The sequence below is a fragment of the Silurus meridionalis genome, chromosome 27 (genome assembly GCF_014805685.1).
Source record: "Silurus meridionalis isolate SWU-2019-XX chromosome 27, ASM1480568v1, whole genome shotgun sequence".
Classification (NCBI taxonomy): domain Eukaryota; kingdom Metazoa; phylum Chordata; class Actinopteri; order Siluriformes; family Siluridae; genus Silurus; species Silurus meridionalis.
Genome location: NC_060910.1, coordinates 3240288 through 3256972, shown reverse-complemented (window position 1 = coordinate 3256972; position 16685 = coordinate 3240288). Strand labels below are relative to the sequence as shown.

Sequence of the window (16685 nt, the reverse complement as noted above, 5' to 3'; positions counted from 1 at the left end):
AATGACTGGATGAACCACATCTGGCTGGAAAGTCAGGTGTCCCAATACCTTTTGTCTATTTAGTGTATTTTAATTAGTATACAACTCAGTACAGAAACATGAACGAGTTTTGAGATACCGGCAAGTTGTCTGCTGGGATTTTGAAAAGAAACCACACTGCGATTCTGATTTCCTCTCTGGCTGTTTGAAGTGTGAGGTTCGGTAATGAGTGTGGTGTCGCTGCTGATGCTGGCAGAATCCGGAGCACTGAAGTCTGGAACTGAGGATGAAACCAGAAAATCCTTACAAATTTGTTGAATGTTATTTTACCAGGAAAAGTTATTCCGAAATATATACACACAAAAACCAGCTGAAGTTCTGTGACATAAACAAAGGTATAACCATCTAAAATACAACACTATTGTTTGTTCTTCTCCCTTTTTATTTAATCTATTGCTAAATATTAACACCTGAGAACAATGGGATATCGGTTGTGCTGTCTGCGGGGGGCGAAATGTCAAAAAGTTGACCTATTTTGGTTTTAGTTCAAATTTTATTGATTGAACAAAATTTCTGTCACTCATAAGCAAATTACGAAATGTCTCACTACAGCAATCCCAAATCTCTGGCGAAAGGAATTTCTTTAAAAGTACAGTTTGTAAAGTGTTTCTATATATTTTTAGTAATCTTATATCAAAAATACTCTAAATACACAATGCAGCGTTGGTCTTCAACAGATCTCACCAAGTTTCTTGAAACATTTTTAGTTTAAAAATAAGCTCCGCCCACAGACAGCAGCTAAGCTCTTTCTGACAGACAGCAGAAGCACCCAAACATGCCAAGCAGCTCCAATAACCTGAACTAATCCCAGTTTTTTTGTTCCAGATCACTACTTGAATTGAACTTGTGACTGGTTTACCAGATCCGGCTGTGCTCAGCTTTGTCGGTTCGAGCATTTCCTCGAGGAATCTCGCGCTGAAGTCCTCGGTGCGTACGCTGTCCTCCTCGTCGCCGTCCTCCTTCCTCGCTACCTGCTTTGTTTTCAATATTATGCAAGAATGATTATATAATAATAATTATCAGGAGGATGGTTACTGAACAACTCAAGAACTATAAGGATGGATTTAGACTTTAATTAATGTCAACAGTCTGGTACTACAGATAAAGAATGATATTTAGAAAAGAAAGAAAACCTAATACTTGTCCCAGTTAGGAAGCTGGGTTTCATAGTGCGGCCATGATACAGCACCCCTGGAGCACAGAGGTTTAAGAGCCAAGGGTTCCAACAGTGGCAGCTTGGCGACACCAGGGTTTGAACCACCGACCTTCTGATCAGTAACCCAGAGACTTTTTTATTAAACTGTACTGAATTGAACATTCGGTGCCACCCAGATGAAGATGGGTTTCCTTTTTAAGTCTGGTTCCTCTTAGGTTTCTTCCCCATAACATCTCAGGGGGTTTTTCCATGCCACACTGGCTCGCTCATTAGGGATAAACAAATTTATAGGCATTAAATTCCTACACTCCTCTTTATCTCTGTAAAGCTGCTTTGGGATAGTGTCTATTGTTAAATCTGCTATACAAATAAAACTGAATTGAACTGAATTATCCTAATTACCATATTATTATTTGATATTTTTATAAAAGCACGTTCCTATTAAGTCCTACTTTTTTTCCGTTCATAGTTACAGTTAACATAATGGAGCGTCTTTTGAAAAACATCAAGTAGAAACCACCAAGCAGCGACCCAAACAATTAAAAACAGAATGCGCTCTACCCTGATTTCTTCGGCTAAAGGAAAACCAGATGAGACAAACTCCACTGTCCTAAAGAATTTCCTGCAAATGTCTGAAGGTTTTAAATGTATTGGACACAAATAAATCAAATAAACGCCTCCTCACAGAATCATCTCAACTGTTTTACGTGCTGTTTTGAGGTTCTGTCTTCAAACCAGTGACGCAACTGTCAGAGATGCCTATTAAAATGAATCAGTACCTTCTGACCAATCAGATGACACTTGCACTTAATTTGAATGTAAATAGTAAAAAAATAATAAAACAATTTACAATTATGATTTGTGTTATATTTTATTAAAGGCAATGATGATAATGATAATTATTATTTTTATGACTATTATAATACCCCATTTCCAGTTCCCAGCAATCGTTCCAGTCTCCACAGACACTGTTCCCTCTTGGAGCTCCTGTCTCCTCCAGCTCCCCCTGTAGGCCATTCAGTGGTAGTACCCTGTCCTTCATGCGCCTCATTCTCCTCACACACGTTCTCCTGCAGCCTAACATGCTCCATTCCGTTCTTGCTGTTCTCCACTGTGGAGAAACAAAAATCAGCAGTTTAGGATAACAGGATTCACTGAATCAATGACTGGAACGGACAGATGTTTTTGAAGTCACCTGTGGTCAGATCTGCCTGATCGGAAGTCAAAACATCTGCAGCGGAGCTCGCTTTATCAGTGCCCAGACCGGTGTCTTTACTAATAGATGTAGTCCTGTCAAGAGACACTGAAGGAGAGAGGGGAAAAAAAAGAAAGATATATCTTAACAAATAATGATTATTCTGATTATCTCCATTTGTTTCCAGTCCCGGTCTACAGCCCCCTATTTGAGTAAAAGTATAGATCCATTCTGTAAAATAGGACTCCAGTAAAAGTAAAAGCATCCCTGAACTTTTACTTGAGTGAAAGTACAAAAGTATTTGTCTTCAAATGTACTTAAGTATCCAAAGTACTATGAAATATTACGGCTATAATGTTCCTATTAGCATTTTTTATGATTATTTAATCAACTCAGTTTATGTGAAAAGACTTAGAATGTGACTCTCAGCACACTGATCTATTGATTGATATTAATGAGTCAAACACTGTGATTTCTATTACAATTATCATGAGCCCAAAACCTTCTTTTCAACTACTTCCAAAAGAATCACGCAAATAAGGTCACGTGTGTTGTGGTGAGTTCGAGTCTGGAGTTTCTTTATCATTTATTCCTCTCTAAATGTTCTGCTTGCTGTTGAACTGATGCAAATGAAATGTAAAATGAACTTTAGTGAATTTAATGTAAAATTCTCTTCAAATAGAAATACTACAGTAAAGTACAGATACACGAAAAAGCTACTTAAGTACTTTGTTTCTGTCCATCGCTGGTAGTAGCTGTAACTTTATAGCCTATTGGCCCATTATATAACTTGATAATGACTACGTGCCTCACGGCAATGTGCGATTTACAATATGGGAATTAGCATTTCTATTAATTACGCGTTTATTGCAGTTGCAGTAATTGAACACCAGAGGTCCCAACCTGCACAACCCGTATCGTTCAAATATACTAAGAATAGCTTAGATCCGTTAGCTTTGTATCACAAAAACGGACACTTGTTAAAGGTAATATGGGTTACATAACCACATTATAACAGTTATATTAGTGCTTCAGTAGCTTGTAAACAACATTACTTCACACCAATATGATCTACAGCGTGCAAGAATGAAGATGCAGAAGCCAGCCATTTTAGCCAACTTTGGAGCTCTATATGATACCAAATGGGCCACTTAGAACGTTTCAATCTGGTCAGATACTTTAATTATTCAATTAGATTTTGTGGAGAATGTATAATGTTGTTGGTTTTAAGATATAGTAAACTTGTACTACATTTTGTTTAATATTATTAAACCTCAGTAGCAATATTTTATTCATTTAATTTTATGCACATTTTTTTTCGCATTGATTCATAAATAAATAATCTTGTCAAAATCTTTACTTGTTTTCAGAACTGATTTGAATCAAATTACATTGTAAAACTAGCATAATGTGCTAAATCAAACCGTGATCTAAGTGCATCATAACACCCTGAATTAAATGCCCCGAATCAAATCACGGCTACATTGAAAATGAATGGTCGCCCGTCGCTTTGACACTTGCTAGTGTGAGCATTGTGGGTTTACCTGAACCAAGAATATCCTCTCTTTTTCCATTTTCTCCTTTTGCTTGGCCAAGACTGCAGGTCTAAAGACATAAAACTGGATTTTCACTCCATTTGAATATTATTAACATTAAAAGTGATCCAAGACCATATAAATATCACGTTGAAGACATTCACAAGATTGCACTGATTAAATCATTGTAACATCAGAAACCCCACCTCGGTAACCAGCGTCTCTCTGACCTGTAGGCGACTAAGCTGAGCATCGATGGCATCCAGCAGCATGTCACAATGGTCTCGAGTTGGACAGAAATCACTGATCACCTCTGAGACGAATGAAAGAACAAAATTAGATTAAAAATGCAATTCAGGGTTCCTGAGTTGATTGCGCAGTGCGTGAGTTGCGCATCGATTATAAAAAGTGTGCGTCAAATGCCATCCAAGTGAATGTAAATCTCCCATTTATCTAATTAGTCATTGGTCCTACTCACTGATAGGAACAGTCAAATGATTCATGGTATCGTGTGCATGGATGTGAATGAAAGAAAGGTTCAAGTGCTTGTATTTTGCCTACATAAACAGTATGGGCTCTAATATTGACTAATGCACTTTTAATCTGAAGCAGAAACACATAACCAAATACAAACTCAAATCAATAACAGTTGGAAGAAATTATTCTAACCGATACTAAGCAGCTCATCAGTGTCATCAGCCCCATCATGGTTGGAGTTGTCCATAACCTACACATCAGAGAGAAAACATACTAATGATCAGGAATGTATGCTGCGGGTCATGTATTTCACCTTCAGGCCTTCAGTGGTGTCCTGTCATGGCTATAGAAACATCAATATTATTGAGAAACGCAGTATAACAGAGCGCCGCATCACAGACAGGAATCTCATACAGTGAGAATGAATGTCATCACTAAAGCAAGAAACACAATTTAACACGTCTCCTTTCACTGTAGCCGCAGCTGCACCGCCCGCAAACATCATCTCTATCAGAAGCATCGATATTTACCTCAGAATATGTCCCCGAGTTTTCCTGCATGTTTGTACATTTTTCTGTGCATTATGTATAAGTGTAAAAGGTTCATGAAAATTTTAACAACTGTTTTGAACTGTTTCGTCCAACTTTTCCTCACCATGTCCAGCTTTTTTTTAAAAGTCAGTCTTGTAAATGAAGTGTATCTGCAAATTTCTTAAATTGTTTGTGAGCTTCGACTAGTGCGATTTCTGATCATCCAATCAAAGGATGTGAAAATGCACATGTTTATGGATGCCTTCCTGAAGGCCCCAGAGTAAACAAATCAAGAGAAACGCTATGAAATGATAATTTAATAATCCGTGGACAAAAATACATTAAAATGAAGGATTCTGAATGGATCCTGTGCACATGTACACACGCCATTGTCTTTTTGGATTGAGGTATTTTATCTCTCGTTTTTTTTTTACACCCATTGTCATTGTTCTGATCTTAGGAAAGTTTTTTCTCCATCTCATCCCATGTAACTGAAAAAAAACAAAATATAAACATATAAAGAATGGTAGAATTTACAATTGTTTTGATTTATGAACGGGACGGACTGAACCATTTGATACTTTCACGGGGGGGGGACAAGACCCCAGTGGATACGCATATTAAAAAAATAATAATAAACAGTTATTAATCTATATGAATTAGGTTATTTCAGTAATATGTGAAGTACAACAATAAAAAACTAAAACTACAAAATATAAAATTATAACAAATTAACCAATTTTGGACTTCACCCCCCCCCATCCACGGTTAGGACCCTGCGGTGTTAGCGTTACCTAGGAAACGACTCTCAGAGTACGGAAGAGATTCCGCACATTCTCAGGTCGTATTTTACTTTTATAATGTCTTAAAATGTCCTAAATTCACTTTAATATTCATATTGAATGTTGTAATTAAAATGTAAGCTCGTCTGATAAGTTTTCTGTTTGTTATAAACCTTTACAGCGCGGATCTGAAGCGGCAGAGTGACTTCTAAAATATTTGCTATTTTCTCCTGTCCCTCAAAACTCAAAAAAAGTAATTTTTCATAAATGAATGATGTATAAGTCTGTAGAAATGTGATATCTGTACTCACGGTTAGTTCAGGATCAGAGGAGAAGCGGAAAAGCCCGCTTCAGCCGCGCGCGAGACCCAGGAGTGACATTTAAGCCAAGCGCGCGCCAGGGCACCTAGCAACGGAGCGGCCCTAGCAACCAACAATAAATCAGAACAGAAAAGTGTGCAAAAGTGCAAAAGTGTGCATGCATTTAAAAAAGAGAGAGAGAAAAGATTAGTGATTTTTGTTCCTATTTTTCTTTGCAAAATGTAAAATAATATAAAGTGCACAAAGAAACTAAACAAAAGACACAAAAAGTGTGCAAAAGTGTGAATTGATGAAAGAAAGGGAAAATCTTTTTGCAAAATGTATAATAATACAAAATGCTAAAAAAAAAAAAAAAAAGGAACAATACCCAACAAGGCAACAAACCAAATAAAACAAAAAGAAAGGTGCGAAAACCTTGAATTGATGGGGAAAAAACAAACAAACAAAAAAATCTCAACAAGACAAAAGAAAAAGGTGTGCAAAAGTTTATAAGGATAAACATGAAAAAAAAGGACAAATACTTTTACTGATAAAAAAATACATTTAATAAGTACAAAATGCACCTAAAAACATACCTAAAGAAAACAAAGGAATTTGCATTCATAAAAAAGAAAAAAATAGTAGAAAATGCACAAACCAAATAAAAGCAAAAAAGTGTGCAAACATTTGCAGTGGTGAAAAAAAAAAGTAAAAATAATGATGCAAAATGTGTAATAATACAAAATGCAAAAAAGGTAGCAATAAACAACAAGGCACCAAACCAAAAGAAAAAAAAAAAAACTGGGCTAAAAAAATTTATGATGAAAATTTATATATACATATATATCCTTTTTTTGCGAAATGTATAGTACTACAAAATGCACAAAAAGAAAGCAAAAAAAAAAAAAACATCACCTCATCCTCCCATCATCAGATCATGCAATCATGTGGCAGCAGAGCAATGGAACAAACTTCTGCAGCTCAACTGCTGTTACTTTCACACTCAACTCTAAAGTCTTCAAAGATTCTCAAACGTTTTTCTTGTAAAGGGACAGAAACCAAACCTAAATAAGGGCCTAATTGTTGAGGGCTGCATTAAACCAAACTCCATTATATTGAATGTTATATGAAAGTTGCCACAATTCCTCTCGTTTATTATCTCATGTAATAAATAAATAAATAAATAAATAAATAAATAAATAAATACATGGCTCTGTGGTCAGGATTTTGTGGGCTTTCTGTTAGTCCCCTTTTTTTCCTCTCTTTTTTACATGTTTTCTCTGTTTAGCCTCTAGATGTCGCTATTGTGCCCGTGTGTCCCCCGTGTATGTTTAAGTTTCTTTTTTGTTTCAGGTTTTTTTTGCGTTTTTTTTCATTTGTGTGTTCTGTTTCCCACTTTTTTTTTATCTCAATCTCTATCTCGAGTAGTAGTGTTTAAGTCCTTGCTACTGAGTTAGTTTTATTTGCTTTGCTATTTTCTGTGAAGCAAAGAGAACAATGTTTTGAGGAGTTTCTGAAGTATTTTTATTTCATATTTTGAATTTTCTGTACTTAATTTTGCTTTGCTTTTGTGTTGGATTTTTTGGGACCTAAATTTATAGAATATTATTTTGCTGTGTTCTGTGTTTTCGGGAAATTCAAATAAATAATGTGTCTCAAATGAGAGACATTCAATAGGTCCTAAAAACGTAAAAAAAGAAAAAAAAAGGCTACAGCTGAATTACTGACAGTCATGCTCATGAAGGTTATGTTAAATTAGAAATGAAACTATGTTGATGGCTTTTTTTATTTAAAGAGAGATGATACATTTCCCTTTTAACGTTTAGGGTGAGGGGTGTAACTTGTGTTATGATAGTAGCTAGAAGGAAAAGGACATAAACAAGATCCGGTTCTAGTTTAGTTTTTTGTTTACATGCTCGTGTATAATACACATTTACCATTATCAGGACTATAAGGGGTCAAGAGAGAACAAGGTCCAGAGTGGTTTGAGGAAACCTGGGAGAACCACACCGTGACCCTCGCCACCCTGACGCCACCTAAAAAAATAAATAACCAATTTACTTTATTTTTTAATGAGCACTACACACTAACATCCAAACCACACACAATTTTCACTGCAAATCAATTTCTCTAAAACCTGATCTTTCTTGCTTTCTTCGAGTCGTCAGTTACATCATCGTAGCAAATCTGACCAGGAACTGCATGGTTCATACTAATGACAGCAAGGCTGCTGAGGTGCTCCCATCCCATGGTGGACCTCAGATGTTTTTTGGTTAGATTCAGGGTCTGCTTTAGCTACCGTCACTGGAAGTGTAAGATCCATTCTCAGAGCAGTCCACTTATTTGGATACATTTCTGAGAGCTCCATTTCATGTATAAATATCAGCAGCTCAAGCAAGGTCATGTTCTCTGATGGCAAGTCAGGCAAGTTCTTCAGTTCCTTTGCACACTCTCAGCAGCAGAGAGCTTGCACTTAATAACTTGTGGTGGTTTGTAATGTCATTTGTAGTGAAAACCATTTGAGATTTATTTCTGTTGTTTTTCCTGCAACAGTGCACTTTCTAGACCTTTCTCGTAGGATTAGGAGTTTGTGTTCACTGACATCGACCAACTGACATCACAAATGCACAAACAGAACGGCTTTGATCAAATAAAGCCTTTATTATCTCTTGGACTGCAGACTCAGACCTAGACACACACAGAGTGACGTGCTAGATTGCTCGTGCCTGACTTTTAACCTCCAGTCTCCATTCTCGGGGAATTTAGGGAACTCATAAACATGCACAGACCTATGGAAGTAAAATGGAAGTATTTCCATTTTCAATGCATTGTATAGTTTCCTTGTGGCCCCTTGACAGATCTTGTGTCACATTTTTTTAGCCACATGCGTATTAACCAAAGTTAACTGATTAAAATGTGCTGCTAGTGCTGTAGTTCATGAACTTTGCCCAGGCCAATATCTTACCCAACTAGACGTGTGTAAATTCCTCATCTGATTGGTTTAGCAGCCCACACACCCCTTTAAAATACGCTCAAACTCCTGCACCAGGCTCGTGTCCGTTCAGTCTTTCTGTCCACCTGTACCTGCACAGCAGCTTCACAAAGCACAGCTCACAATGTCAGACCGAGGAGCTTTCGATACCAATGTAATCACCCTGACCAGGTTCGTCCTGGAGGAAGGACGGAAAGCCAAAGGGACCGGAGAGATGACCACGCTCCTCAACTCCATGTGCACAGCCATTAAAGCCATTTCTTCGGCAGTCAGGAAAGCAGGAATCGCTAACCTGTAAGTGAAAAAAAATGGCCTTTATACTGTGAGCAATTATTATCTGATGAGTTTTGATATCTTTTAATGTTTATACCCCAATAGTGCCAGAAGGTTTTACAGCTTTTTATAACTTTATAATAATATTATAATATATAATAGTCATTGATAATTAAAATTTTTCTTTAAATAGATGTTTAGACTCTATAGAAGGAGATTTCAGTATCAATCACTGGGTTTTCTATCGAAGAATGTGTGTGTGTGTGTGTGTGTGTGTGTGTGTGTGTGTGTGTGTGTGCATATATATATATATATATATATATATATATATATATATATATATATATATATATATATATATATATTAGGGCTTTATTCAACTAAAATATGAAATCGTGATTAATCAAAATTTTTCCGCATTTTTAATATTTTTACATTTATTTTTTTAAGTTTTAAATCCTCTAATCAACATGGACATGGAGAAATTTCGATGCTTTATGCATATGTATGTTTATTATTAATGAAGTCGAACTCAACATGGAGCATGAAGACAAAATACTTTGTAAATGTTTTAAAGTAATGATGATGTTTTAAATGTTGGTAATCATCAGGACACCAAACGGAACTTTGCTATGTTTCCACACGGACGGATTTAATTGCCGGATTTCTGTGCTCGATTTGAGACTTGGCGCATCAGTAAAACAAATGTTTTGTGATTAAAATTTTGTTTTGCACCGAAGGTTTGAATTTCCTTGTATATTTTATTTCTTTATATTTTGTATATAAATGTTCACACAGAAATGCAATAATAGTATGTTAGTTCCGTTAAAATGAATTTGCGTTAAATTAAAAAAAAAAAAAAATATATATATATATATATATATATATATATATATATATATATATATATATATATATATATATATATATACACATACAAACAAATCAGTTCCAAAGACTCATTTATTTATAAAGATGAAAGAGGATATGATTATGATTATGATTACATTTCATAACTATGTGATGTCTGTATAGGAACCTGATGGTCACTGGATTAAGGACCTCATTCTCTTTGTACCTTTATATTTGCACCACATTTGCACTGAGCCGGTCTCTACTCATTTCCTCATACCAGCACTAAGATATACACTGTATGGACAAAAGTTTTGGGACACCTGACTCACCCAGCCATATGTTGTTCTTTCCCAAACTGTAATCGCAGTTAAAGGCACACAATTATACAATTTGGTTGCAGTAGCATGAAATTTTCCATTTATTTAAACTAGAAGACCCTGTTCCAGTATATGATACTACCCCTGTGCACAAAGCCAGCTTCACGAAGATATGCTTTGTGTGGGTTGGAGTGGAAGATCTGCTGCTATAGAGCTCTGACCTCAACCCTACTGAACACTTTTGGGATGAATGTGAACCATGACTGGCCTCCTCACCTTCTCACCTACATCAGTCCCTGACTTTACTAACACCCTTGTGTCTGAATGAGCACAAATCTTAACAATCACACTCGCAAACTTTCACCAGTATAGTGTGTGAGATTGCATTTCATTGGCTCTGCAATTGTAATTTGCACAATACCAATAAGGTTAAATCTAATCTAATCATTAGTTAAACTAGAAGCTATCCAGGTTAATCAAACAAACAAATTATCCCAGAAGAATAATAGAATGTTGATTAGCTTCTTCATAAAACCGAACAAACAAACTTACACAAAAATATATCCATTATAATACCACATAAACCAAACTACATAAACCAATAAATTGTACAATAAGTTTCTATGATTATCTGTATGTCTTGCAGCAATAAATGTCAAGAATTGGTTTTTATGTTTATAATTGGATTTGTGGTGGAGTAATTATGTGTCAGTGTTGAATAAGTTTTCTGATCGCGCTTATCTTTACAACGCGCTCTTATTGATTAACACGTTCTAGTTCTACCTTTTAACCTGTACCATGCACATGCTGCCTGCAGAGCATTTCTTTTCTGTGGTATGAAAGAAAACAAACAGGTCTACATATACACTATAGGACCCAAATTGTTGGAAAATTGGAGGCACACGTTTGTGTAAGACATCTTGGAATGCTTCAGCATGAAATTTCCCCTCTAGTTAAACTAGAAGACCAAAACCAAATGTTCCAACATGACAATACCACTATGCACAAAGTCAGCTCCATGAAAATATACTTTATATGAGTCTGAGTGGAAGATCTTCTGCTATGGAGCTCTAATCTCAACACTGACTGCACCCCAGGCCTCCTCACCTTCTCACCTACATCATGACTTTACTAACACCCTTGTGGCTGATTGAGCACAAATCTCAACAAGTGCATTTTAAAATCTAGTGAAACATCTTCCCAGAAGAGTGGAGGTTATTATAACAGGACTAAATGTGAATGTTCAGGTGTCTGGAAACCTTTATCCATATAGTGTAAATATTTAAGAAAATGAAATGATTTAATGTTTATAAAAATTATTTGTAGGGAAAAACTGCTATAATCAGTGAGTCATAAAGCAGAGTCACTGTTTCCACCGTAAATTTGATTCATTTCCTGATTTAATTATTATTACAGACCCTGATTACTCATTCATCAGCTCTTCTTTGTTACAGGACTTAATGCTGACCTCAACACTCCATTATCCATGCATGTGTCTAATACTGATAGCTGAGACAGTGCTTAGTTTCTTGTGCAATAGGTCAAAGTCTGATTTGAAAGAAAACTGCAGCATTGGAACAAGAGATTCATCTTCTCTCGCACTCTATTGCTCAGGTATGGGATTGCAGGAAGCACTAATGTAACAGGAGACCAGGTAAAGAAGCTGGATGTGTTGTCCAACGATCTGGTCATGAACATGATCAAGGCTTCATTCACGTCATGCGTGCTGGTCAGTGAGGAGGACGAAAAAGCCATCATCATTGAGCCTGAACAAAGAGTGTGTATGAATAGGTTTTTGAAAGTGGTTTTTATGTATTAGTTTTATATCCCCTCTAAAAATATTTTGGATTTCCTTCTTTCGCAGGGCAAATATGTGGTTTGTTTTGATCCACTGGACGGATCCTCCAACATCGACTGTCTGGCTTCCATTGGAACTATTTTTGCCATTTACAGAAAGGTATTTTCCAATGCAATCTGCTCTACTTGTACACTTGTGAAAATCAGTGAAAGCTGATTGGCTGTTTAGATCGCACATCCACGTATACACACTTCCCTACACTTTATATATATATTTTTTTTATTTAAACCAAGTTCATCAATACCAGTGGACTATTGAAATATAGTTCCAATTTTTATGCAAAACCATTGCCGTATACAAAAAGTTTATTTCTTAAAATTTTTATTGCAATGATAATGCAGAATCCGAAAAACCATACACAAAATACGCTGTATTACATTTACATTTGCAAGACGGCCTTATCCAGAGTGACGTACAGAAGTGGTATTAAATATTAAACCCCACGGCAAATTCAAATCATAGTCAAAGCCACAGATACATATCAGTTTGTCAAGACATTGTGCATGTTCTTACCAGGAAGTTTCAAATTTTATTTGTACAGATGACAGTAGGGCTAATGTCAAAATACAGCAAATATTAAACAATAAACAATGCTATACAGTAAAGAGACGTGGAAACAAAAAAACAAAGATAAATTGTACTAAAGAGGCATAAGAAAGTTATAATTATCTACAAGTGTGTGGAAAAAGTGTATATATATATATATATATATATTTATATATATATATATATATATATATATATATATATATTTATATATATATATATATATATATATATACAGTGCAACCTCGACAACAAAAAATGGTGTGTACTGTAGTGTAAACTCAACAAAAATTGTGAATTACTTGTCAAAAATTTTTTATTTACTACTTTAAATTTATAATACAATAATAAATCGTTTTTCAAAAATGTTTATGTAATTTATTAGTACAAACTATTAAATTCTCCCAAACTATCAGATTCAGGTTAACACTACAATGACACAAACACCAAGTGACCATACATATATGTACCTGTTCTTTTCCTTATGTTAATAAAACTCGTGCTTCAGGACGTTTTCCTCCGATTTATTCACTGAAAAAACAGTGTAACATAGAAACCGAGCTGAGTGACCTTCCAGCATGTTCCACAGCCCTCATGCTGGAGCACTGGCCTTACAACACATGAATGAATTAGCATGACAGTTAATGAAAATATAAACATAGATCAAATGAATGCATTCTTTCAAAAATTTCTCTTCCCGAGAAAACAGCGTAATGTAGAGCGACCTTCCAGCATATTTGCTTAAATAAAACACGGTTTCGCACTCTTTACCAATACCTAGCATTTTTCCATGATACTGAATATATGCCAAATGACAAATGAACTAATTAGCTTAACAGGTTGACGCACCTAGCATAGAAAAACAGCCAGCTAATAAGAAAACCCTGTTTTACCCTTCATAACCAATCGTCTTTCAGTGTGATTTTTTTAACCAGTTCACAATTAGTTCAGGGGCGTGGCCAAGCTTTAGCCAGAGCAGCATACCACAGATACTTTATAGAATAGTTGAAAGTCAGTAGAATGTTTTAATAATTATTTTTGTGCATATTTTAGGACAATGACAGTGAACCAACTGAGAAGGACGCCCTGCTGCCAGGCAGAAAGATCGTTGCCGCGGGTTATGCCCTCTACGGTAGTGCCACCATGCTGGTTCTATCTACAGGTCAAGGGGTCAACTGCTTCATGCTGGATCCTGTAAGTTCACTTCAATTCAATTTGAACAATTTGGAACAATAAACATTGTTCTTTGCTTTAAAGAGTGAAATAGATTGTGATAGAAATTCTAGTGTCATAAATTAGTCCCTGTAAGTTTATCCCTAATGAGCGAATCAGTGGCGACAGCGCCAAGGAAAAAACCCCTGAGACTTCAAGAAATTTTAAAAGGATCCAGACTCAAAAGGAACCTGTCCTCATCTGGGTGACACCAGATGTCCATTCATTATAGTTCCATCATGGTTCACCAACAAGCAATTGAATAAAAAACCTAAGCAATTTAAAAAAATATCAACATTTTTCTTTAAATATTTTTACATTACTTGAAGAAACAGCAACTCAGCCAATTCTTCATTCTGATTGGTCGAACAGATTTATATTATATACAGTTGTATATATCCCAGTTGTTTATATTAACACACATCATAATAACATTGTTGCATAGTGTAGTAACAACTCACACAAGAACTTGTATGGTGAATGATCCACAGTTAACATTTTTTTTTAATTGTTGATGTTTTTTTTTTTTTTATCATTACTTTTTTTTAGGTCAAGCTGCATATTTTGTCTTAATAACCCCAATAAAAAGAAATAAAACCTTCCATTTAACTATGAATAAATGAAAATATAATGTAAGCAGCCTTCTGTGGTGTAAGTGGAATAAAATACATCAAGATTATTGCAGAATTATGTGTTTTATTCCTTAAACCCGTTTCCTACAGTAAATGTCATTTCTATCATTTGTATCATCTCTCTCTGATTTATTGTCTCACAGGCCATAGGCGAGTTTATTTTGGTGGACCGTGACGTGAAGATTAAAAAGAAAGGGAAGATTTACAGTCTCAATGAAGGATACGCTCAGTACTTTTACCCAGACGTGACGGAATATCTACAGAAGAAGAAATTCCCACAGGTAACTGGTCTTCCTTCAGACTTTCAGTTTCAGTAAATGAATACAAACGTCTAGACTTCAGGCACTATATTTCCATATTAGATTGTTTTTCCTTTTTTGTGTCATTTCTGTCCTCATGATCGCTTTGTATTGCATCTTCAGGATGGCAGTGCGCCGTACGGAGGGCGCTACGTGGGCTCCATGGTGGCTGATGTGCACAGGACGCTGGTCTACGGTGGAATCTTCCTGTACCCTGCAAACGTAAAGAGTCCAAAGGGCAAGGTGCGAAAATTTGAAAAAAATCTCTACATAATACAAACGATTGTATGAATGAAGAAATAAGAAATAAGCATAATATACAGTAAATACAATATAGTTTATGGAGATTTATGTGGCGTGCATACGTTTTTACCCCATTGAAGTTTTCCACATTTTGTACAATTTGAAGTTGAAATTAAATTAAATGGAAATTAGGATTTTTTTGTTTGTTTGTTTACAATTTCAGTAACAAAATAGGTCCATGGTGAGAAATTTTTATTATCATTCTTTTTTTGTAGTTTATTACAAAAGAAGAAGGAAAAAAAACACATTTGTTAGCTGCATCAGAATCCACCCCCATATTCAGGATTATAATTAAAACTTTTTTAATTAATTGTTTGATTTTCAAGACTAAAATAGAGGCATTTTTATAGACTGTCAGTTGAGGTATAAAATCCGTGGACCTGAAGGTCATAGGTTCAAACCCTGGTAGCTCAGGTAATAAGATGACATGCCTGAACTGTTATCAGTGATCCTGACTCTTTTGTCCAACTGTCTTTTAGCTGAGGCTGCTATATGAGTGCAACCCCATGGCCTTCATCATGGAGCAGGCTGGAGGAATGGCGACCACAGGACCCATGAATGTGCTGGACATCCAGCCTGAGACTATCCACCAGAGAGCTCCAGTAGTGCTGGGTTCCCCTGATGATGTCAAGGAGTACATCGCCATTTATAAGAAACACGCCAAGTGAGACACAAGATGATCTGTTATCAGCATGGCCACTGAATAGCAGAAAACCAGGATGATGTCTGATAACTTCTACACGTCATTTATACAATATTGAAAAATTCTGCCAATTGTCTGGTAAATGTTTTATACACTATTTGGACAAACGTTTGGACACCTGGCCATAAGATTCTTTTTTTTAAACATTCCATTTGGAATTTAGTCCCTCTATGCTCTTATTATAGGCTCCACTCTCCTGAGAAGATGTTCCACTAGATTTTGTGGAGATTCATTCAGCCACAAGGGTGTTAGTAAAGTCAGGTAATGATATAGCTGAGGTGAAGTTTCAATTCATCCCAAAGGGGTTCAGTAGGGTTGAGGTTAGAGCTCTATACCAGAAGATCTTTCACTCCAACCCAGAAAAAACATATCTTCATGGAGTTCACTTTATGCACTGTCATGCTAGTAAAGGTTTGAGTCTCCTAGTTCAAGTGATAAGAAAATGTCATGCTACTGGTTTTAAAGACATCCAATGCAATTGTGCACCTCGAACTTTGTGGAAATAGTTTTGGGAAAAGTCAGGTGTCCAAATACTTTTGCCCTTATAGTGTATTTTCCTAAATAAGCTCGTTTACTTTTTACATTATTTCCCACATTGCATTTACATGTGTTTCATTACAGTGGAAGTATTAAGATTTTTTATAAAATTAAGAAATAAAGGTGAATAAATATTTAAAAAACA

At 35.7% G+C, this 16685-nt stretch overlaps 2 protein-coding genes across 6 annotated transcripts in view; one reads left to right on the top strand and one right to left on the bottom strand.

Annotated features, from left to right (window-relative positions):
* si:ch211-102c2.8 (trichohyalin) overlaps positions 1–9101 on the bottom strand; it is a 20766-nt gene extending 11665 nt beyond the window's left edge. Inside the window, exons 1-10 of one of the 5 annotated variants that reach the window (XM_046841710.1) lie at positions 8979–9101; positions 7951–8049; positions 6026–6136; positions 4595–4652; positions 4132–4238; positions 3935–3995; positions 2391–2498; positions 2122–2306; positions 899–1013; positions 119–259 (exon numbers count right to left, since the gene is read on the bottom strand). In XM_046841710.1, coding sequence (XP_046697666.1) covers positions 119–259; positions 899–1013; positions 2122–2306; positions 2391–2498; positions 3935–3995; positions 4132–4238; positions 4595–4649 — 772 coding nt within the window. In that variant the 5' untranslated portion in view covers positions 4650–4652; positions 6026–6136; positions 7951–8049; positions 8979–9101. Of the gene's footprint in view, positions 1–118; positions 260–898; positions 1014–2121; positions 2307–2390; positions 2499–3934; positions 3996–4131; positions 4239–4594; positions 4653–6025; positions 6137–7950; positions 8926–8978 lie in introns of those variants that run through there. The other 4 variants (XM_046841714.1, XM_046841711.1, XM_046841712.1 and 1 more) reach the window with 4 other exon arrangements.
* Positions 9046–16685, top strand: LOC124380590 (fructose-1,6-bisphosphatase 1-like). The gene is made up of 7 exons (XM_046841716.1): positions 9046–9299; positions 12065–12227; positions 12315–12407; positions 13908–14048; positions 14842–14979; positions 15121–15240; positions 15780–16685. Exons 1-7 carry the CDS (start codon positions 9130–9132, stop codon positions 15966–15968), a joined length of 1014 nt encoding a protein of 337 aa, XP_046697672.1. The 5' UTR covers positions 9046–9129; the 3' UTR covers positions 15969–16685.

Excerpts from the sequence above, each read along its gene's own strand:
- LOC124380590 (XM_046841716.1), top strand. The coding sequence starts at position 9,130 with ATGTCAGACCGAGGAGCTTTCGATACCAATGTAATCACCCTGACCAGG. Across the intron at positions 12,228-12,314 it reads TCATTGAGCCTGAACAAAGA|GGCAAATATGTGGTTTGTTT; the intron begins GTGTGTATGAAT and ends CTTCTTTCGCAG. Across the intron at positions 12,408-13,907 it reads TTTTTGCCATTTACAGAAAG|GACAATGACAGTGAACCAAC; the intron begins GTATTTTCCAAT and ends TGCATATTTTAG.